The sequence below is a fragment of the Oryctolagus cuniculus genome, chromosome 18 (assembly GCF_051225735.1).
Source record: "Oryctolagus cuniculus isolate XC-2025 breed Fujian yellow rabbit chromosome 18, ASM5122573v1, whole genome shotgun sequence".
Taxonomy (NCBI): domain Eukaryota; kingdom Metazoa; phylum Chordata; class Mammalia; order Lagomorpha; family Leporidae; genus Oryctolagus; species Oryctolagus cuniculus.
In genome coordinates this window covers 24,436,678-24,457,908 of record NC_142884.1, presented here as the reverse complement: position 1 = coordinate 24,457,908, position 21,231 = coordinate 24,436,678, and the positions used below count along the sequence as shown (strand labels likewise).

At 60.4% G+C, this 21,231-nt stretch overlaps 1 protein-coding gene and 1 long non-coding RNA gene across 3 annotated transcripts in view; one reads left to right on the top strand and one right to left on the bottom strand.

Moving 5' to 3' along the window:
* The window catches only part of LOC127491297 (uncharacterized), a 32,529-nt gene extending 12,455 nt beyond the window's left edge, over positions 1-20,074 (top strand). The window contains exons 2-4 of the long non-coding RNA XR_011384230.2: positions 1,422-1,589; positions 18,594-18,789; positions 19,873-20,074. This is a non-coding gene — a long non-coding RNA (uncharacterized LOC127491297). The remainder of the gene's footprint in view (positions 1-1,421; positions 1,590-18,593; positions 18,790-19,872) is intronic.
* CHST8 (carbohydrate sulfotransferase 8) overlaps positions 13,246-21,231 on the bottom strand; it is a 118,664-nt gene continuing 110,678 nt past the window's right edge. For both annotated transcript variants that reach the window (XM_051846727.3, XM_051846729.3), the window contains exons 3-4: positions 15,227-15,264; positions 13,246-14,722 (exon numbers count right to left, since the gene is read on the bottom strand). In XM_051846727.3, coding sequence (XP_051702687.2) covers positions 13,616-14,722; positions 15,227-15,264 — 1,145 coding nt within the window. In that variant the 3' untranslated portion in view covers positions 13,246-13,615. The remainder of the gene's footprint in view (positions 14,723-15,226; positions 15,265-21,231) is intronic.

The window sequence follows — 21,231 nt, the reverse complement described above, 5'->3', positions numbered from 1 at the left end:
CTCACGCTGCTTCACTCCCACACGGAACCTCCACTGTCCTCCTGACTTAGAAGGACACTTGGGATTACACGGGGCCCACTCGGGAAACCCAGGCCCTTTTTGTTTTTTAATTAATTATTTATTTATTTATTTGAAAGGCAGAGTTAGAGAGAGAGAGAGAGAGAGAGAGAGAGAGAGAGAGAGATCTTCCATCTGCTGGTTCACTCCTCAGATGACCACAACAGCCAGGGCTGGACCAGGCTCAAGCCAGGAGCCAGGAGCTTCATCCAGGTCTCGCATGCAGGTGCAGGGGCCCAAGCACTTGGGCCACCCTTCTCTGCTTTTCCCAGGCCATTAACAGGGAGCTGGATCGGAAGTGGAACAGCCGGGCCATGAACCTGCGCCCACATGGGATGCTGGCATTGCAGGTGACACCTTACCCGCTGCACCACAACATTGGCCCCAATCCAGATCCTTAACTTTATCACTCCCTGCCTGCATGGTTCCTTCTGCCATGAAAGGTAACATATTGACAGGTCCTGAGAGCCAGGAGGCAGACATCTCACAGCGAGAAGGCCCTCACTCTGCATCTCACACAGGGGCAGAACCCTGTCAACCTACTGTCCGTTTAACTAGAGGTTGGGACCTCATCTTTGCAAAATAGCACCACTGAGCTGGCCCTTTAGCTGTGCATCGTATGGACTTTCCCATGGCTTTATCAGATGTGCAGGTTCAGGGTGGCGCCACAGGGGATGGCAGGTCACCAGAGCCTCTGTGGTCATGTGCTCACCTTCACCCCTTCTTTGCTGTGAAGTGACTCCTGGATGTCGCGTGGAGTCCTGCACTGATGGATCAAACACTCATAAGCTCTCGGTCAGTGGTCTGGCTCAGGCTGTGGCAGGAAAGGCCGCCCCATACTCACAATGTGTGTCTATTCCTAACAAAGTCAGTCATTGCCTCTTCCAGGATGAAAGGGGCTGCTCTGGTTTGAATGTATGCTTCCCGGTTTGTGTGTTGGAAACCGTACCCAAGGCAGCAGTGGGGGCAGACAGGAACTCTAAGAGGCAGTTAGGGGCCAGCGCTGTGGCACAGCACGTAAAGCTGCTGCCTGCTGTGCTGGTATCCCCTATGGGTGCCGGTTCGAGTCCCAGCTGTTCCACTTCCCATTCAGCTCTCTGCTATGGCCTGGGAAAGCAGTAGAAGATGGCCCAAGTCCTTGGGCCCCTGCACCCACATGGGAGACCCAGAAGGAGCTCCTGGCTCCTGGCTTTGGATCAGTGCAGCTCCTGCCATTGCATCCAATTGGGGAGTGAACCAGCGGATGGAAGACCTCTCTCTCTCTCTCTCTCTCTCTCTGCTTCTGCCTCTCTCTAACTCTGCCTATCAAATCAATCAATCAATCTTTTTTTTTTTTTTTTTTTTTTTTTTTTTTTTTTTTTTAGAGGCAGTTAGGTCATGAGAGCTCTGCCCAGGGACTGGACGAACGCTGCTCTCTCAGCAGCGGGTTTGCTCTCAGGAGGCGGAGTTCCAGGAGAGAGATGAGCTCATCCCTGTCACCCTTCTGCCTTCCGCCACGGGACAACGCGGTACGAGGGCCCCACACCAGAAAGGTAAGAAATAGATCTGTGTTCTTCATCAGTCACCCTGATGGGTGATCTGCTGTCGCGGCACTAGGGACCCGAGGGCGCAGCGTGTCAGCAAGCGACTGGTATCCTCAAGCAGCGCTGTGCTATTGGACTCAGAGTGGGTCTCTGCTGCTGGAACACTGGGCATCGGGCGGCGGCAGCAGCTGGAGCAGCCTCAGCGAGCAGACCCGGGCTGTTAGGCCCGTTCGTAGCCCTGGCCCTACCACCACGGTGCCTCTGCCTCTCGCTCTTTGCTCCAGCAGTGACGAGGCTGACCGCAGGAGCTGGCTGATGTCATTGGCTGGCTCATTGTGTTTTCTTGGTTGATGGGTGCCTCTCTCATGAGGGATGCCCCAGCGGGCCTTAACCAGTGAGGCAGTCATAGTCACACGCTGTGCCAAGCCCCATCCACGTGACTTCTCCTGGTCCTCTAGTCTTCCCTTCGCAAGATCTCTACCTACCTGGCCAAGCCCTGAGTCCATTCATATTCCGGCCATAGGCCACTGCCCTTCCCACCAAAGTGGGTGACTTTGGCCTAAAGCCACAGCCATGGTGAGGACGCCCCTCTTTCCAGGCCACCGCTGTGTGGCGCTGAAGTGCGGACGCCACCTGTTTGTTTGTTTTTTTTATTTTTATTTATTTTTTTATTTTTTATTTTTTTGACAGGCAGAGTGGACAGTGAGAGAGAGAGACAGAGAGAAAGGTCTTCCTTTGCCGTTGGTTCACCCTCCAATGGCCGCCGCGGCCGGCGCGCTGCGGCCGGCGCACCGCGCTGATCCGATGGCAGGAGCCAGGAGCCAGGTGCTTTTCCTGGTCTCCCATGGGGTGCAGGGCCCAAGCACCTGGGCCATCCTCCACTGCACTCCCTGGCCACAGCAGAGGGCTGGCCTGGAAGAGGGGCAACCGGGACAGAATCTGGCGCCCCGACCGGGACTAGAACCCGGTGTGCCGGCGCCGCTAGGCGGAGGATTAGCCTATTGAGCCGCGGCGCCGGCCCTGTTTGTTTGTTTGTTTGTTTTTTAACCTGCTTCCGCATCTGAAGCCAGCACACCTGTGATGCAAGCTCTGGCTTTTTCCTGTCTCATTAGCCAGCTGTACCCCGACCAGCGCAGGCTCCTGGCCCACGCAGCCCATGCCTGATCGTAGATGCTCCACTTCTACCTCACCCAGGCTGCTGCTGGGTCCACTTGACCTTAGACCTGGGAGGTCTCGGAGCCCGATGGTGGTGTGTGGCTGCAGCTGCGTTTTCCCGTGTGTGTCCCAGTCTGGCTCTCCGCCTGTACCACACCAGGAGCTGCTTGTGACGCTGCATGAACACTGTCCCTGGGACGGAACTTCAAGTCTGCCTTGGAATTCTCCCTCTGGGTCTTGTCGCGGACTCCTCAGAGTGTCTTCCCCCATCACGGCAACCCCCAAAATTAGAGGGTGCCTCTGGAACACATGGCCCAAGACACACAAGCCAGGGAGGAGTGGTCTGGACTTGGCTCAAAGTTGACAGCGATTCTCATGTCCTTGTCTGGGGTCTGGGGTCTGGGGTCTGGGGTCTGGGGTCTGGAGTCCTCTCTGAACCCAGAGAGACCAGCCTAACTGCGTTTCCTCGTGAGAGGCAGGAGGTGTGCGTCGCCACTGCTTCTCCCTTACTCAGGATATCCTGGTGCGGCCCCTGAAACATCACTGGGGCTAAACTGGTCCCTAGTGCAGGATCGGCCCCCACAGCCCACCTGGCCACTACTTAGGGATCGAGTGGCCACATGGGCAGGGGAAGCCCAGGACTCCATAAGGGAGGAGCTGCAGACACGTGGAAAGTTCACGACTCTGACGGTTGTGGATCGGCAGGGAGGGGCTGTGAGGCTGGAGTGAGTGGGGGTGGGAGCTGCTCGGTACCGGAAGCCTCTCCTGGGCTACAGGAGCCCTACCAGGCAGGGAGCAGGGGAGGGGTTCTTGTAGCCATCACGGCAGGCATTTCCTGCAGGAATGGAGGCGCACTAGCCCTTCCCCGGGGAGGCAGGGCCGGGAATGGGCCACTTCCGCTAGCTCAGAGTGTTCAAGTCCTGGCGACTCAGCTGTGCCAACCCAAAGGCGAGGGTGTGTGAGCTGGAGCCAGCCGACCTGCCTCCGTCAACACTTTCATCCCAGAAGCATGGCCATCCTGAGGGTCTCAGCTCCCTGCCCCTGAGCTCCAGAGACCAGCGGCTCCTTCTGCCTACCCAGCAGGCCCTCTGGCTTCACACTGGACTCCTAACTGTGCTCAGCCTTTGGTTACCTCTTGGGAAAGTGATGGTCAAGGGTGGCAAGGCCACCTGATCCTACCGAGGTTGCTTTCTCCTGATCTTTCTGGAATGCCTCGTACGCTGCCTCGGTGACCACACTTCCATGGGTTAAACCATCCCCAGCCACCAGGAGTGACAGCTTTCACAACTGCACATGTCCGTGTCACCTACCACTGCAGTCGGGCAAGCAAGAGGGCGGGCCAGGTGCCCAAGTTCCGGCCGGCACCTGCTCTCTCCCAGGCTGCTGCAGGCTGGGTCTCTCGGGGAGCAGAACCTCATGGGTGGGAGTGCCCAGGGCACCCTTGGGAGGCCCTCCCAGGACCCAGCTTTGCGAGAGGAGGCAGAAGAAGCTGGAGCTGGGCTGTGGCGCTGTATTAGCTTCTTCTCGCTGCTGTGACAGGAAGCGCGGATGTTCTCACCGTTCTGAACTGCAGACCGTTCTCACCGGTGTGCAATTCAGAAGCCTCAATGGGTCAGCAGGGCTGTGCTCCCTCAGAGGTGCCAGGAAAGATGTGTTTCCGCGCCTGTCCCAGCTTCTAGAAGCTTCCTGACTTCCCTGGGTCAAGGCTCCTTCCTTCCCGTACTCCTATCCCTGTTTCTGCTGCCCCCTGCCCTCTCTCTAGGCCCCTTGTGGTCACGAGATGCCCCCCTCCCCAGGTACCCAGGTCATCCTTCATATCCCAGATCCTCCCTCTCAGGTCCCAGGGGCTAGGGTGCAGAATCTTTGGACGCCATTGTTTTGTCTATGCCAGAAGCCATCTTTAAAGAGTTACAGATTTCTTTGGAAGGCAGAGTTATATGGAGAGGGAGAAACAGAGGTGGGGGGAGAGAATCTCCCATCTGCCAGTTCATTCCCCACATGACCAAGACAGCCAGGGCTGGACCAGGCTGAAGCCAGGAGTCTGGAACTCCACCTGGGTCTCCCACAGGGGCCATCTTCAGCTGCTTTTCCAGCAGGAAGCTGGACTGGAAGAGGAGCAGCCAGGACTCAAACCAGCGCTCATGTGTTGCAAGCGATGGCTTAACCCGCTGTGCCACAATGCTGGTACCATAGACACAATCTTTAAAAAAAAAGATTTGTTTTTTAAAAAGTTTATTTATTTAAAAGGCAGAGTTATGGAGGGAGGAGGAGAGACAGAGACAGGTCTTCCATCCACTGGGTCACTCCCCAAATGGCTGCAATGGTCAGGTCTGGGCCAGGTGGAAGCCAGGAGCCAGGGGTTTCTTCCAGGTCTCCCACGTGGGTGCAGGGGCCCAAGGACTTGGATGATCTTCCACTGCTCTCCCAGACCATTAGAAGGGAACTGGGTCAGAGTGGAGCAGTGGGACTTGAACTGGCACCCATATGGGATGCCGGCCCTGCAGACAGAGGCTTTACCCACTACGCCATGGCGCCCGCCCACAGAGATGCAATCTTTTTTTTTTTTTTTTTTTTTTATTGACAGGCAGAGTTAGACAGTGAGAGAGAGAGAGAGACAGAGAGAAAGGTCTTCCTTCCATTGGTTCAACCCCCAAATGCCTGCTGCGGCCGGCGCACTGCGCTGATCCAGAGCCAGGAGCCAGGCGCTTCTTCCTGGTCTCCCATGCAGGTGCAGGGCCCAAGGACCTGGGCCATCCTCCACTGCACTCCCGGGCCACAGCAGAGAGCTGGCCTGGAAGAGGGGCAACCGGGACAGAATCCAGCGCCCCGACCAGGACTAGAACCCGGTGTGCTGGCGCCGCTAGGCAGAGGATTACCCTTCCCCTCCCTTTCCCTCCCCTCCCCTCCCCTCCCCTCCCCTCCCTTTCCTCCCTTCCCCTCCCCTCCCCTCCCTTCCCCTCCCCTCCTCTCCCCTCCCCTCCCCTTCTCTTCTCCAAGGTCATCTCCTCCGTAGCCCTTGCCAAGGTCATTACTGTTTCTGCTTACCAGGGTCAGACTCCCCCAGTGTGCTGAGTCCTGCACGTCGGAGGTGGGCTTGCTGCTCAGGACTGTGTGTCCCTCAGTGAGCACAGTGGGTCTCACCCAGCCGTGCTCGGAGGATCTGTTGATCGGGGGAACAGAGGAACCCGGAACGTTCTCGTTCACGGCCACGTCTGACGAGGCAGCGTGAGCGGAGCGGACCCCCTCTCCTCGTCCATCTCGCTGTGGATGGGTGTTCCAGCTGTTTCCTGCTGTGAGCATTCCCCACTACCTGCAGACTTCTTCTTCTTCTTCTTCTTTTTTTTTTTTTTCGTTAAGATTTTCTTTCTTTATTTATTTGAGAGGTAGAGTTACAGACAGAGAGGGGGAAAGACAGAGAGAGAGGTCTGAGGTCTTCCATCCACCGGTTCACTCCCCAGATGGCTGTCAGGAGCCAGAAGCTTCTTCCAGGTCTCCCACATGGGTGCAGGGGCACACACACCTGAGTTATCTTCCACTGCTCTCCCTGTGGGCTAGCAGAGAGCTGGATGGGAAGAGGAGCAGCTGGGACTTGAACCAGCGCCCAAATGGGGTGCTTAGAGGCTTAGCCTACAACACCACCGTGCCAGCCCCAACCTGCAGACTTCTAGAAACCAAAGTGCCAGACCCCTGCACCTCCCTGGGGGTGGGGGCTGGGAACGGAGCAGGGGCCAAGTCCTCCAGGGGAGCAGCCTCCATAGGGGACCCCGGCGGTGTCTCTGCCACGGACACAGATTGAGCAGACGAAGCGGCTCCTCTGTGGGACCGGAGGGCACGGAAGAGCCCACTCAGGAAGTGGCACTCGCAGCCGGGGGCATGGGAGGTCCCAGCCCTGGGCCCCACTGTCCAGCTGTGTGTGTGCCGCCATCGGGGAGGCCCATGTGCACCGGAAATCGAGCCCACGGGTTCTATTATTCACCCCCAAGGGATTGTTGCATGAAGATATGCTTTTACCTTCCCTCCTCGGGAATTCACTGAGGGGTGTGTGTGTGCGTGTATGTGTGCATGCATGTGTGTGCTCGTACATGTGTGCACATGCGTGTGTGTATGCATGTGTGTGCATGCGTGTGTGTGCATGATCTGTGATCAATCCTTGGATCTGTTGCAGAGGCCTCTGGAAAAATGACGCCTTCCCTGTGGGGTGCGGAGGCAGTGTTTCTGCGGAGTGGCCGCATGGCGGGACCCGCTGGGCTCTGGCTCAGTTTACAGTGGCGGTGGTGGTCTGTGGCAGGGTGTGGCTTCGTGCACACCACACAGGGTGAAGGACAATGTGCTTCTGGGGCCTGGGGTCGGGGCGGGGAGCAATGCTGGGGGTTCCTGCAGGGACAGAGGAAACTCCCATGGCCATCTGGGTGGCAGAGGGTCACTCTGGTCCCAGGTGCTGGGCCCTGGCTCTGGGCCTAAGAGCGCCTGGGCCCAAGTGGGTGTGTCCCCAAATGTGGTGACAGGTGAGTGACCATGGTGCTGGGAGCAGGGGAGGGTATGGCCCTGGAGAAGATCACCTATCTCACCTGACAGGTGCTACGATACACCTCCGAGCGTGGGCTGGGGACCCTCTCTGAGTCAGGAGCGAGCTCCCCCACCCCGGCCCTGGCAGGGCCTCAGAACAGTGAGCAGTGGCGTCCTGTTACAGAGCCCGCGGGGCCAAGACAGCCTCCCAGCCCCGCTCAGATCCCTTTGGCCACAGAAACCGGGCTGCGCTGGCTGGTCAGTGGCTCCCTGCTGTTTTCAGCATAAAACCCAGACTCTTGATGGTGGCCTGCTGGCTCGAACTTGACCTGGTGTCTGCTCCCCACGCTCTGGCCCCTGGCACACAGGTGCTGCCGGCATCCATGGGAGAATTCACATGGATGGCTGTTTTCATTTGAGAGTGACAGAGAGGGAGAGAGAGAGAGAGAGAGAGCCAGGGCTCGATCCAGGGCTCCCACGTGGGTGGCAGGAACCTGGCCACTTGAGCCATCTCTGCTGCCTCGCAGGGTCTGCATTAGCAGGGAGCTGGAGTCGGAGCCAGAGCGGGAAGCAGGTGTCCTAACCCCTAGGCCAATCGCCCACCCGACATGCGGTGTTTATGCATTCGGCCCTGTGCTCAGCCTGCCTCCCTTTGGGGGGTGCTGCGTCACGCCCAGGAACACGCTCTGTGCTGACCCGGGCTCTGTCAGCCTTGGGGGCCAGAGGGCCGGGGGGGGCAGCCCCACCCCAAACCCTGCCCCTTAACCACCACCCAGCACCTCGGTGCCCTGCTCAGAGGCCCCATGAGGTCCGCAACCCCTGCTGCAGTTCCATGGAGAGCCCAAGCCCTGAAAAATGATGCGGAGCCCTCGCACCTGTGTCATTAATCCTCCTGGGACCGCGGCCTGTGCCCCGGGGGGGGCACGGGCCAGGGTGACTGATTGCACCTGCTCCAGCTCTCCAGGACTTTGGCCAGTGGGAGGTGTCGGCAGCCTTTCCCAAGTGAAATGCCACGTGGAGATTAATGAGCCCTGAGCGCAGGGCTCCGGGCGCGCCAGGCCTGTGTGTAGCCGGACCCCCGGGGCCTGTGGATTTCCCACCCCCACCCCCAGCCCCACCCCGGAGCGCCACCCGGCCCCTTCCAGGAGCCAAGCTGCGGGTTCTCTGCCTTCGCCCAGGTTCCCAGGTCGGCCCCGAAACGGTTGCCTCGGCTTCATGCCTGAAACCTCAAACACAAATAATTTTCAATTTGCCTGGGAGTTTCAGTCGCACAATCCGATGTTAAATAATAGATTAGACGCCTTGGGGGAAAGAAGCGGGGTTTAAGAAGAAATAAATACAAGGAAAAAGTAGAATTCAGCACCTGGGTGTGGAGAGGGAGCAGGCTCCGTCCCAAACCCCATCCCACTGTCCTGTCTGGCTCCGCCCCATAGGGGTGGGGTGGGGGGTTGCTGCGGGCAGGCTTCAGGCCCCTCGCCCTGGGCCCCTCTTCTGCCAGTGCTGCCTGGGTTTACAGATCCCATCCCATACAGCCCTGCTCCCAGGCCCTGCACCCTAAGCAGGGGCCTGGCTGTAGCCCTTGTAACTGTCACCCACAAGGGCCAACCCTGAGCCAGGAGCAGGGGGGCCGCAGGTGAGACAGATGGAGCTGGGGGCAGAGCGGGGAACGATGCTGGCTGCAGACCCCACAGGGGACACATGCAGGACCTGGTTCGTCTGCACGCTCGGAGCCAGGGCGGTGTCTGCCCTCTGCCCAGCCTGGCCACAGCCTGTCCTGTAACCACAGGACATGGCACTGTCCCCAAAGCCACGGACCCCTAAGCCCCTCCACAGACCCCACCGCTGTCTCTCTGCCTGTGAGGAGCCAGCGCCGCCCTGCCCCCTGCTGCTGCAGCCCCGGAGAGCGCGGCTTCCCCTTGCCCAGGGCCCCCTGCGTTCCTTCGCAGCTGTCACTGGACATGGGGGCCGGACTCCCAGGCTCGGATGGCCTTGGGTGAATTCCTTAACCTCTCCGTAGCCCATGTGCAAGGAAGCAGGGAAGATAAGCGTTGCATCTCTTGCAGGCACTTAAAAGCCAACACTCAGTGCACACAGAGAAGCCAGTGGGAACCTGGGGTGGGGCACGGGCTGGGGGGTGGGGGTGGGGAGGGGGGCGTGGACGCGGGTGCCTGTTGGGAGGCAGAGGGAAGAAGAGGAATCGGGGTCGCTGCAAGGTGGTGGCCAGTGGGGAATGAGAGGCACGGGAGAGCCAAGTGGTACAGGTGAGGACCCAGCACCCCCTCGCCGGGCCTTCAGAGACCTCGGCTGGGCAGCTGACCCGGGGGGCCCTAGGGGCCAGGGTGGGGGGTGTGAGCTGGGGGTCCGGCAGGGTGGCGAGGGCGTGCGTCGGCAGGAGTGTCACACGCAGAGCAGGGCAGTCTGGCGTCATCTTTGTGCGCTCTGGGTGTGGGTGGTGGTGCCAGAGGGAGGGGCAGGTGCAGTGGGGAGGCAGCAGGGGGGACTTCCCTGAGGCCAGAAAGGGGGTGAGGGCTGGGGGCCCGTGGTGGCAGGGGCTGGCCCCGCGCTCAGGAGGGGGCTGCCAGACCATGGTTCCCGCTGGTGAGAGAGTCCAGCAGCCTGGAGGGGTGAGTGGGTGCAAGGAATGAAGAGGATCTACTAGACAGGCAAAGCCCGGGTGTCCCCGTGGCGGGGAGGCCGGCTACGGCCTTCTCCGGGTCCGCGGGATGCTCAAGTCGGGGTGTTGCTGCCACCTGGTGGCCCAGCCGGGGATAGCAGGCCGCTGCGCAGGAGCAGGGGCTTAGCGTCACCTGGCGGCTGCGGGTGGTCTCTGCGCCTGTGGAGAACTGCCCCCTTCCCACTCCATTCCCGCCCCCGCCCCCCGCCCGCTCCAGACCGCAGCTCCCCGCCGGGACCGCGGCAAGCGGTGAGACCAACGCGAGGCGGCCCAGCTCCAACCCCTGCGGCCGTGCAGCTGCGGCCAAGCCTCCGTGCCTCACCTCTGGAACAGGGTGGCTGGGGGTCGGGGGCGCGTCCGGCGGGGCGCGTCGGGGCCGGCACAGCACCTTGTGCGTCGTGGTCACCAGCGCCTGATTCCGGCCGGCACCCCACACCGCGGCGACGTGGCCGAGCCGCCAGAGCCCTCGACTGGGAATGACTCCCTTCTGGCCGCTGTCCTGGTCCTAGGATCCAAAAGCTCTGGGAATCGCGGCCCACCTCCCACCCACTCCCTTCCTGGGGTAGCGGGGGGGGGGGGCGGGGGCAGCCGACAGCCCTGCGCCTGGAGCCCCCCCGCCGCGCGCTGCCGCAGCACAGCTGAGCCCCTGTGCCGAAGGTCCTGCAGGCAATGCCCGGAGCCCGAGCCCAGCGCCCCGCCGGTCCTCCCCGGGTTGGGAGCCTGGGCCGGGGGCTGGGCAGCCGCTGCCCCTTCTGTCCGCGCACCCAGGGTGGCCCCCAGGTTCTCCAGGACCTCATCCGAGGCTCACTGTGCTTCTCAGTCCTGGGTCCCCAGAGGTGGGAGCAGTGAGACCACATCCCAGTTCCTGCGCCCTGTGGGTTGCCACCCCTGGTGTGTCGGGGGAGGGGGGCTCCCTCTGCTTGGGGCAGGGATGGATGGATGGACAGACCCCAAGAGGAAGCTCCTTTGAGTGGCTGTGGCCATGGGTAGGGGCCAGGACAGCAGTGAGGCGGCTTCCCCCAGCCCTCAGGGCCCCCACGAAGGGCTCCCCTCACCCCACCGCCCTGGATCAAATTGGCAAAGAGGCGGCGCTGGAGAGTAGGGGCGAACTGGAGGCTGTCTCCCCGCCCACACCTGCCCAGCCCTGTCCTGGGGCCTTGGGACAGGCCCTGTGCAGTCAGGCACCTGGACAGAGGGGAGGAGGCAGCTTTGGCTGGCGCTCATGCCCACCCGCCTGGGCCTCAAATCCCCTCTCCCAGGGCCGCTCAAGGCCCCATAGGGGACCCTGGGTGGGGGCGGCCTGTTGTGCCTGCTCAGGGGCAGGGCCGTGCCTGGGGCAGTCTCAGGACTCAAGGGGTCCTCACACCCCGGGAGCTGCTTGTGGTCCCCGCTTGGGTCCCTGATCAGACCACCCCACTGGACTGTAGTCAGGTGAGTGGACGGCATGAGGAGGGGGCAGATCCCACAGAGGAGGGGGGGAGGAGGGGGAGGAGGGAGGGGGGAGGGGAGGGGAGGGGAGGAGGAGATAGAGGAGGAGGCGGTCTGTCCACAGCATCCCTCCACACGTGTACACACGCCCCTCACCCCAGACTTGCCTGCCCCCCACACACATGTGTGCGAACAACACAGACATTCGCTCCCTCGCATACCCACACCCACTCTCCTACGCTGGGGCTGAGACCCCTCCCCAAGCCCGTGAGGCCAGAGCCGGGGCTGGGCCCCTGCACCTCAGTGCCCTCGGGGGGGGGGGCGAGACTCAGGCAGAGGTCACCCTGGGGGCCATCAGGTGATTCTGATCATGGACACCCAGAGACATAACCCCTCTCTAACGGCCACGCTGTGTGTGTCATGTGCATGGCTCAGGCTGGGTGTCTGACACAGCACACTCAGATACACACTCCCGCTCACATACAAGCATGCTGACACAAACAGGCTCATGTGTGTACACTCGAACATCCACAACTCACACCCCTACTTGCACACACACATACGCTCACACACACACGCCCACGCCTGGCCCGGGGCAGTCTCCGTCTGTCCTCCCGGCCGTAGCAGCATTGGCAAAGCCACCCTGCAGGCTGCCCAGCTGGGCCTGCAGCTGTCCCCTTGCTGAGCAGATGTCACGAGACCCCGCCTCAGGCTGCCCAAGATGATGCAACCCCGGCCAGGGGCACTTCTTCGGTCTCATTTCATGAGCACCAGGCCCAAGGGGCAGCTGTCCTGGGTCACCATCAGCCAGTCCATCCCCGCTTCTCTCACTCTGACCCTGGCCTGGCCTCGCTGGCTTTCTAAGCCTCCCGGCACCTGCCTGCCCCGGGTTCCGGAGTCCCTCAGGCCCCGAGTGCAGTCTCGTCTCCAACCCAGGCCATGTCCAGCCGGCACTTGGGGCGGGCAGGGGGTCCTTGTCACAGCTCAGGATCCTGGTGGACACAGCCCCCTGCGGACAAGGCGCGTCCCCGGGGGCCAGCGTGGAGGCAGGGGAGATGGAGTGGCTCATGCGTGGTGAGCCTGGCTGGATCTGGCCGTGTCTGTGCCTCAGGGCCCAGCAGCACCTCCTGTGGCCACGGGGCACTCCTGGGCTGGACCACGGAAGTCCCTCAGGAAGACTCGGGAGGGCACGCGGGGGCTCCTGGCAGGCGCAGGCTGCCACACAGAGAGCAGAGAGCCTGCACTTCGCCCCAGCCCCCGAATCCAACCCCAACACAGCCGCAGCCACTCACCCTTCCCCCTGGGCCTGACTGTGACAATCCCACGGGCATTTCAGGTGTGGAGAAGGCTTGCTTTCAGAGGAAAAGTTTCCCGTGTGGCATCTCCTCTGAGGTGCCAGGGGGCAGGGGTCTGCAGGTGACAGCTCTGGGCCAAAGCCTTGCTTAGCCCAGAGGGGCAAAGAGCCAGGGACAGCGTGACCACCCCTCCCCCTCCCCGTCACCCTGAGCTGCACCCACTGAGACCCAGAGGCAGGGCCCCATGGAGCCCAGGGTCAGCTTGCCCAGAGTTCAGCACTGCGCTGGCACCCTCTGGGGCTTCCAAGAGGCCCAGGTAGAAATGATGCCCACGGGCCTCAGGGGTCGGGGAGGGTCGCAGGTCTCCCCCCCACCCCCTAGATGGTCACACTGGGTCTGAGACGGGAGAGGCCAGTTGACGGGGTCCTGGTCTCGGAGGCGGCGGGGGGGGGGGTGGTCCCTGGATAAGAGGTGCTGGGCCCCCTCGGCTCCCCTCCCACTCAGGCCTCTCCTGCCCGGGGGCCCCTCTGCAGGGCCCTGTTTCAGGCTGTCCTGGGACAGGGACCCTGTCTCCACAGCAACACACAGTGTAGACACTACTGCCTCTGGAAACCGTGTGCTTTATTTGGAACCTGTGCCCTCCCCCCTACCATCGTAGAAAAGCTGCAAACCGCGTGGTTTGGTTCAAGGCATTGGCTAAGGGACCGCAGGGGTAATCCCGGCTGCTGGGACCCCTGTCCCCCTGTCCTGACTCTCTTGGGCATTGTAACTGCTGGCTGAGCTGCTGGGTGCCCCTCGTGGCCCCCAGGAACCGTCCCCAGCTGAGGAGTGAGAAAGCAGGTACAAGACAGCGGCTGGGGTCCCCACCCAAGACCTCGGGCCTGCTGCATGCAACAGGTGCAGCGGCCCTGTGGCTGCAGGTGCATCTCGGTTCCCAGGCGAGGACGCACCTGCGCCCGGGTGAGATGCCCCGCCCCTCAGTACAGGTCTGCGAAAGGCTTGGAGTAGTTGAACATCAGGTAGTCCATGTAGTAGAAGTCGTAGGCGCGCTGCCGCTGCAGGGTCGAGAGCTGCGCAAAGTACTGGTGCGTGATGCGCGCCGTGGTGCGCGCCTCCTGCGAGTGGCGGTCCTTGAAGCGAGGGAAGGTGAGGTTCTGCGGCGCGCGCACCAGGCTCAGGAAGAAGTTGGCGTCGTCCTCCATGCTCTCGAACTTGCCCACGAAGTCGTAGTCGATGAGGCAGGGGCTGCAGAGCCGGCTGACGTGGTCCCAGTGGATGTCCATGCCCACGGGCCGGTGCACGTCCAGCAGGTACTGGACGAACTCGGGGAAGCGCACGCCCGAGCCCGTCCGCAGCGCCTCCCGTGAGGCGTTGGCGCGGTAGCGGGCCAGGATGGCCTTGCCGAAGACGGGGTGGTAGTAGCTGTTGGGGTGCTCGAACTTGTCGCGGAAGGCGGACACCAGTCTCTCGAAGGGCTCGCGCACGAAGAGCATCTTGGTGTAGGTGCGCAGCCGGTGCAGGATGCCCTGGCGGCCGAACGTGTCCAGCCGCTTGAGCGCGCTGCCATAGTGGACCGTGTCGTGCTGGATGCTGGCGGTGGACGAGGCCAGCCCGGCCAGCACCATGAGCACTCGCTTCCAGTTGGAGCAGCCGGCTTTGGGCACCTCGCAGTAGAGCACGCGGTGGCGGTCCTCCACGAAGATGCGCGACACGTGGCGCGGTGTGACGGCCCTGCGGCTGCTGCTGGCGCGGTACTTGGCGCACGCCTCCCGCATCAGCCTCTTGCGCTCCTGCTGCGTCCGTTGCAGGACCGCCCAACGGCCGTCGCGGGCTCCGGGTAGCGGCCGTACCGCGGGGCCCGCCGAGCTGTTGGCTGGGGTGGCCATGGCCGCGGGCATCTTCTTGATGAGCAGCCGCCGGCGGCGCTGCCGGACACGCGAGCGGGCCCCGGTCTGCAGGTGCGGCGGGGGCTGGTCCGGCGCCGGCAGGTTAAGACCCCCGGGGGCCCGGCTGGACAAGTCCCGGGAGACTTTCGCCGTGGGTGCCCTCGAGTCGCCATCCCGGAAACGGCCCGGTGGGGGCTCCTGGAGCGAGGAGAGACGTGGTTACCCGAGGGGACAGGGCAGCGGCCCTGAGGGTCACTTGGGCCAGGCCTGCGCCACGCCCGCGTTTTCCCTGGAGTGAGGGAGCAGGAGACAGGCTCTCCGCTACGGGCGTGAGATCCAGCTCGTACCCAAAGGCCTCCCTCCTAGCCACGCACCACGGCCCTTCCACGTTGGGGACCTGAAGCGCAGGTGTCATTTCGGCCACAAGATGGCGCGGTCCTCCCAGGAACCTCGGCCTGGCCAGGTTGGGCGGCGGGAAGCCGGGGCCCCAAGGGTCTCCTATTGTTGGCGGGCGCCACCTAACACAGAATAGAAGTTCATGGGTCCAAGGCAACTGCCTGGGCTTGGCTGCCAGGGCTGCTGGAAAGGGCTGGCTGCGTCTTTCTTCCCCAGAATGGGCGCAAGATGAGCTCCAAAATTCTGTCCCTGCCCTCCCCCACTTTCCCGGGGCCTTGCGCTGAGATTGACTGCACTTGAATTTACCTGGCCGGGCTGCTGCAGTCTCATGTTGAACTTGACTCCTGAAAAGCAAAGGGAAGAGGAATTAGCAGTGGAGGATGCCCGTGGCGGCTTCCGGGGGTGAGCTCCTGACAGCCAGCCCAGCCTGGAGTGAGCTTGGTGGGTCCTGGGAAAAGGTGTGGGGGGGGGGGGTCTGGGAGCAGGGGGAGAGGGCTTGGCTCTGTGCTAGAGCCCTCCACCTGCTGCTCATTCAGTCCCATTGGACATGACTATCTCAGCCGAGGCTCAGCTGAAATGTATCCCAAAGTGACCTAGGAATGGAGAGGCACCTGCCCAAGTGTGCCCACACCCCTGCCTCATGGTGCATCCACACCCCTGCCCAGGTACACCCACACTGCTGGCCCGTGATGCAGCCAGGGCTCTTAGAGGCCACCCCACTGCACCCTACCCTGTCATTGAGTCACAAGCAAAGAACATTTTTTTTGAAAAAAATTTTTTTTATTTATCTGAGAGGTACAGAGAGAAGGATCTTCCATCTGCTGGTTCACTCCACAAATGATCTCAATGGCTGATCTAAAGCCAGGAACCAGGAGCTTCTTCCTGGCTTCCTATGTGAGCACAGGGGATCAAGCACTTGGGCCATTTTCCACTGCTTTCCCAGGCCATTAGCAGAGAGCTGGCTTGGAAGAGGAGCAGCCAGGACTAGAACTGGTGCCCATATGGGATGCTGGTGCTGCAGGTGGAGGCTTAGACCACTATGCCACGGTGTCAGTCCCTGGAAAGAACGCTTTTGAAAGCTGTGTTGGAGTCAGCCAGGCTGTGGCTGTGGTGTGTGTGAACTCTCCGTATTCAGAACACAGCACATTCCCACACCAGGTCCGGCAATGGAAAACACACCTTCCTTTCTGGCTTCAGGAAACTCCCTCTCCCGGGCATTTGCCTTGATTCTTGCCTGAGCTGGCCCACCCGGGATGAGCTGATGTGCGTGGCTCACCCTGGTCTCCCTCCAAAGAGGGAGAATCCAGCCAGCCCTTCCCAGTGGCCTGGGGCAGATGGACAATGATCAGCACCTCACTGGCCATGCTCTGTGAATGTTCCCTCTGTCCACGTGGACGCCTCTCCCTGGGGCTGGACGGGGTCACCCAGGATAACAAGCTCTGGTGGTGTGAACTTTGGACAGCAGAGAGGGTCCTCCCTTGGGCTCTGTTTGGTCTGGTTTGGGGGGTGCTGTCTGGGAGGACAGAAGGTCCTTGGGGAAGGCTACTCAGCAGTCTGGGTTGCTTGGCCCCTGAGGCAGCTGGGGTTCAGTTGACTGGTGCGGCACGTGGGTGGACATTTCTGTGCTGAGAATTTGCCAAAAGCCACAGTCCCCAACCAGCCACTCTGTACACAACAGAGAGCTAGAACTTCCAGCTGGCAAGGTAGGGCACTGTGCCTGACCACACCTGGCCCCCAGCTGCTACCTGAGGCCGGGGGGTGTCCTGGGGGCTCGGCACTTCCCCTGCTGTCTCTGTATACTCAGGAGAGGTCAGTGGCTGGGGCCAAGCTGGCGAGTGGCCAGCCTGGTCTTCTCTGGTGTGGAGCTCCTGGATTCCTCCTGGATTCCGGCCTTACACACTGAGCTTGTGCCAGGGCCTGACCCAACACTGGCCAACTGAGGCTGTGCCCAATGTCCCTTCCACTCCTCAGCAAGGCGGGGGGGGCACAAAGCTCACTTCGGGGCTGGAAAGCCTGAGTTTGCTGGAACCATCCCCAAGTCCTGAGAAGCAGAAATGAAGGCAGAACCTGGGAATGTTGTCTCTTCTGCCCACCCCTGTGGGCTGGAAACAGCAGTGCATCTTTCCCTGGGACAAACGGCGGCAGAGTGCCTCCAGCTGCTGGGCACCCCAGGTTATGCACCTGTGTGTGTGTGTGTGTGTGTGTGTGTGTGTTGTGTATGCTTCCAGGGGCAAGGGGAAGCCCTGTGTAGAACTGGCTGCATCCTTGGAGTGTGGGGTGAGTAGAGAGTACCTGGCCTGACAGAGGAACCTTCTAGACAGAAGCCCCTCACCGTGTCCCCCTCCCACCTCGCCGGCCTCCCCCACCTCCTCATGCCGGCTTCCTGAATTGGTTTTTCTCCGCCAGCTGTGGGGGTTTGCTCGTTCGGTGAGGATGACAGGTCCCTTCACCGGCAGGGCCCCGCTGTGCCCATGCAGCTTTCCTCTGCACCGCCGGCTCGCCTTAATTATTTTCTTCTGGTGACGGCAGCTGGCTCTGCTAAATCACCTCTCCTCCTCGGAGTCTCAGACACGGGAATTTACTCTGCTTGTCACCGCTGTCAGCTTGTCAAGGTGTGACGCCGCTTATTCATACTCCTTCTCTGCAGCCAATGAGTCATGCCAGATCTGGCCGAGAGGGGACTGAGCAGCCACTTCCAGAAGGCGCCCTGCCAGTCGGCGAGCTTGACAAGGATGTCCTTATCGGGGCTGCGTCCCCGGAGGCTCTGACTTCCCACCAGCACCCTGGGAGGGTGCTGAGCTGTGGTTTCTGTCCCATTTCATTGGCCCACACTGGCTAGGAGGGGCTATCTCCTGGACCTCCAGGCTCTGAGCCTAAGGGAGGTTCCGAGGCTGGCCATGCTAGAGCCCTCAGCATGGGCTGGAGGGCAAGTTTGTACTGGACAAAGCCTGGGGCTGGGTGAATCTCCTGACCTCTTGGCCACATTCCCTCACCAAGCGAGCTTGGCTGCAATTGTTGCCTTTGAAAATAAAAATTGTCTTGTGTGTCACGACAGAGCCAGGAACAGAATGTAGTCTTGATCCTTAAGCTCCTGGTGGCTTGTGGGGCACAGATTAACCCTATCCTCACAAGCCTGCCTTTGGATAATGGCAGAAATTAAAGGAGATGCAAAGGACTCTCCCAGTGACCGAAACCCTGATATTCTCCCTTTTTCCTTGGAGAACTCTGCTTCCCCATGTGTGTCTCAGGTAACAGCTACAGCCAAGAATACTCTAAGTTGTAGGCAAGCCAAAGCCAAGAAGCTGGGGTACAGAGAGGCGGAGTCAGGACACTCCACAGCGGGCTGCTTTTCAGGACCCTGGACAGCTCCACGGCGTGCCCAAGGAAGGGTGGCTTAGGGTGCTGCCTCTGCTGCACCCCCTAAACACCAGGTTTGCCACCAACACTCCCTACTACCAGTGCCGTGACCCCGACCTCCAAGTTCTCATACAAATGTATAATCTAGGTAAGAACCGTGGACTTGTTGAGTGACGTAAGCCATGACTCCGCCTGCCCCCAACGTGCACTTGCTCTCTTCAAGTTATCTCTCCCTGAACATACTGCTGAAATATGTACACAAACTCCGTCTCCCTGCACAGTAAGAAATAAACAACCACTTTCTCTTTCTGGACAGGTGACATCGCAGAGTGGCTGAAACACACGCAGTACGGCAAGAGTGTGCGTCGGTGAGAATAAACGAGGCGTGAGTTATGGGGCTGCCAGATGCACTCCACGCTGTGAACTCTACAGTGGCCGAGCTTTCTTCTAGGCATTTGGCTGAAAAGCTTCCTGCTTACCTGTGAAGGAGTGGCAACAGCTGATGAGCAAGTGTGAGATTGGGTTCTTAATAATCAAGTCAGGTGGCCCAGGTCTGGGGCAGAGAGCTAGGGAGGGGGCTTCACACATATGCAGGCTTAGGAGTCAAAGCAACAGAGAAATGGGCATGGGGCCAGGAGAGGCCATGAGTCTGTTGTGTGGATCATGAATCTCCTGGAGTTGCCTGATGGAGCTGTTTCCTGAGTGATGTTTCCTACATCTCAAGTCTGGTGGCTGAGCCTCTGTGGCAGGCTGCCCTACAACCCGCAGTCCTTGTATGTGTCCACTCATGCTGCCCACCAGGCCTGGAGACCGCGAGGGTTCTAGTTGCTTCCCGTGGCTCAGGCTGGCCCAGACACAGCAGACACTGAAGATGAGGCCCCAACTGCAGCTTTGTGACCCGACTCATGCAGGATCCTGAGTTCAAGCCTGCGTCTTGCCCTGGATTCCCCTGGCAGTTGCATGGAGGTGGAACCAAATGCAGATGCCCTGAACTGCACGGGCTGTCTGTGTCCCATTTCCCAATCAGCAGGAAGCAGCTCCTGCACTGGATGTGGGCTCAAGAAAGACCTTGGGTGTCAGTGGTTGGTGCCTGGTGCCTGTGACCTCGGGCAGCAGTGCTGAGCTGTGGAAGTATCTGCCTCAGAGGCAGGGATGCCAGCCATAGAAGAGGCAGCCAGGAAGTGTACTGCCCACCAGACTCAGGGGAGAAGGCAAGGGGGGACTTCCAGGTCCTACGCCACAGCAAACACAGAAGGGCTCCGAACAAGGTGCTCTCCCAGGAGCCAGAACCAGTCAGAGTTATATATGGGGACGGGGGAAGGAAGGAAGGAAGGGAGGGGAAAAGGAGGGGGGAAAGTGCAGATTTAAGGGGTCGCCTCCTGCGGCAATGCGGCTGGGCAGCCTGGAGGCAGAATTCCTTCTTTCTTGGGTTACTTGGTCTTTGAAGTCTTCCCACTGGCTGGGTGATGGAGGGTGACTTGTCTCCTCACGGTCCACAGGTTGAAAAGCTGACCATCTCCAACAATTGCCTGCACAGCTGCTCAGCCTGTGGCACCCTACGTTCAGTTTCTGCCTCTGTCTTCCCTCCCATGTAGGTCTCTCCTCTTCTGAAAAAGACACAGTCAGGATGCAGCAGGTCATGGCTCAAGCGCTTGGGTCCCTGCCGCCTATATGGGAGTGGTTCCAGGCTCCTGGCTTCAGCCTCACCTGTTTGTCTAAGGGGTGAACCAGTGGATAGAAGATCTCTGTCTCCCTTCTCTGCCTTTCAAATAAATAAAAACTTAAAGACAGCAGTGATATTGGAAGTCTATCCTCATGACTACATTTTCACTTGATTGCACCTGCAGAGACCCTGTGAGGTCCCACGAGTTGCAGGCACCCAGGGTTGGGACTTTAGTATCACTTTTCTCAGGGGAGTACAACTAACCCAGCCCAAGGGGGGATGCGATCTCAAGGGGCTTCTGGAGAGTTCTGGCCGAGAGGAGGTGACGAGATAGTTTCCCTGTCCTGATCGGAGGTGAAGGATTGAGTTAGTTCTTGCAGTCTTTGGCGTGGGGAGAGACTGTGCCCTGTCCATCTGTGTCCATTTGGCAGAAAGCCTGGCACACATCAGGAGCTCAATAAATGCTTGTGGCAAGGCTGATGCTGCCCAGACTGTGAGCTGGCCTGGGACAGGTGTTGGGCTTCTCCCCAAGGAAGTGGAACCCGGGGTTGTGGCAGGAGCCCAACAACTCCCAGCCAGAGTTCCCTGGCCCAGCCCCACAGCCTGGCAAGGGCCAAGTCTGGGTGGCAGGTGCCAGCCCAAGGGGCTTGAAGAATGCTTTCACCCCTACTTCCAACAGGTGGCTTTGACCTATAGCATCTACAGATGGTTGCCTCTGCAGCACACCGGGCCAGAGACCACTCCAGGGACGAGAGACAGGCAGTGGATACCCCTCCATCTGGCTCTTCTCCTACCAGTGTGGGTTCTGACCTCCTGAGGTCTCTGCTGCCCCAGGGCTGGAGGACCAGCTGCCCCATGGCTGTGTCATAGGTCACTATGTCACTCAACAAGTCCACGGTTCTTAACTAGATTATACATTTGTATGAGAACTTGGAGGTCAGGGTCATGGCACTGGTAGTAGGGACTGTTGGTGGCAAACCTGGTCTTTGGGGGGTGCAGCAGAGACAGTACCCTAAGCCACCCTTCCTTGAACACACGCGTGGAGCTGTCCAGGGTCCTGAAAAGCAGCCAGCTGTGGAGTTATGCCCATCAGGGGCAGACTGTTCATGGATGCAGCTGAGATGCAAAACTAAAGTTTCAAGGCTCTCAGCAGTTAGAGGACAGCCCAGAAACTGGCTGGAGAACACAGCACAGAAGGGCCTTAAATTCTCACTGGCTTGATGCCTGCGGTGCTGGCATCCCATGTGGGCCCCGATTCGACTCCTGGCTGCTCCACTTCTGATCCAGTTCT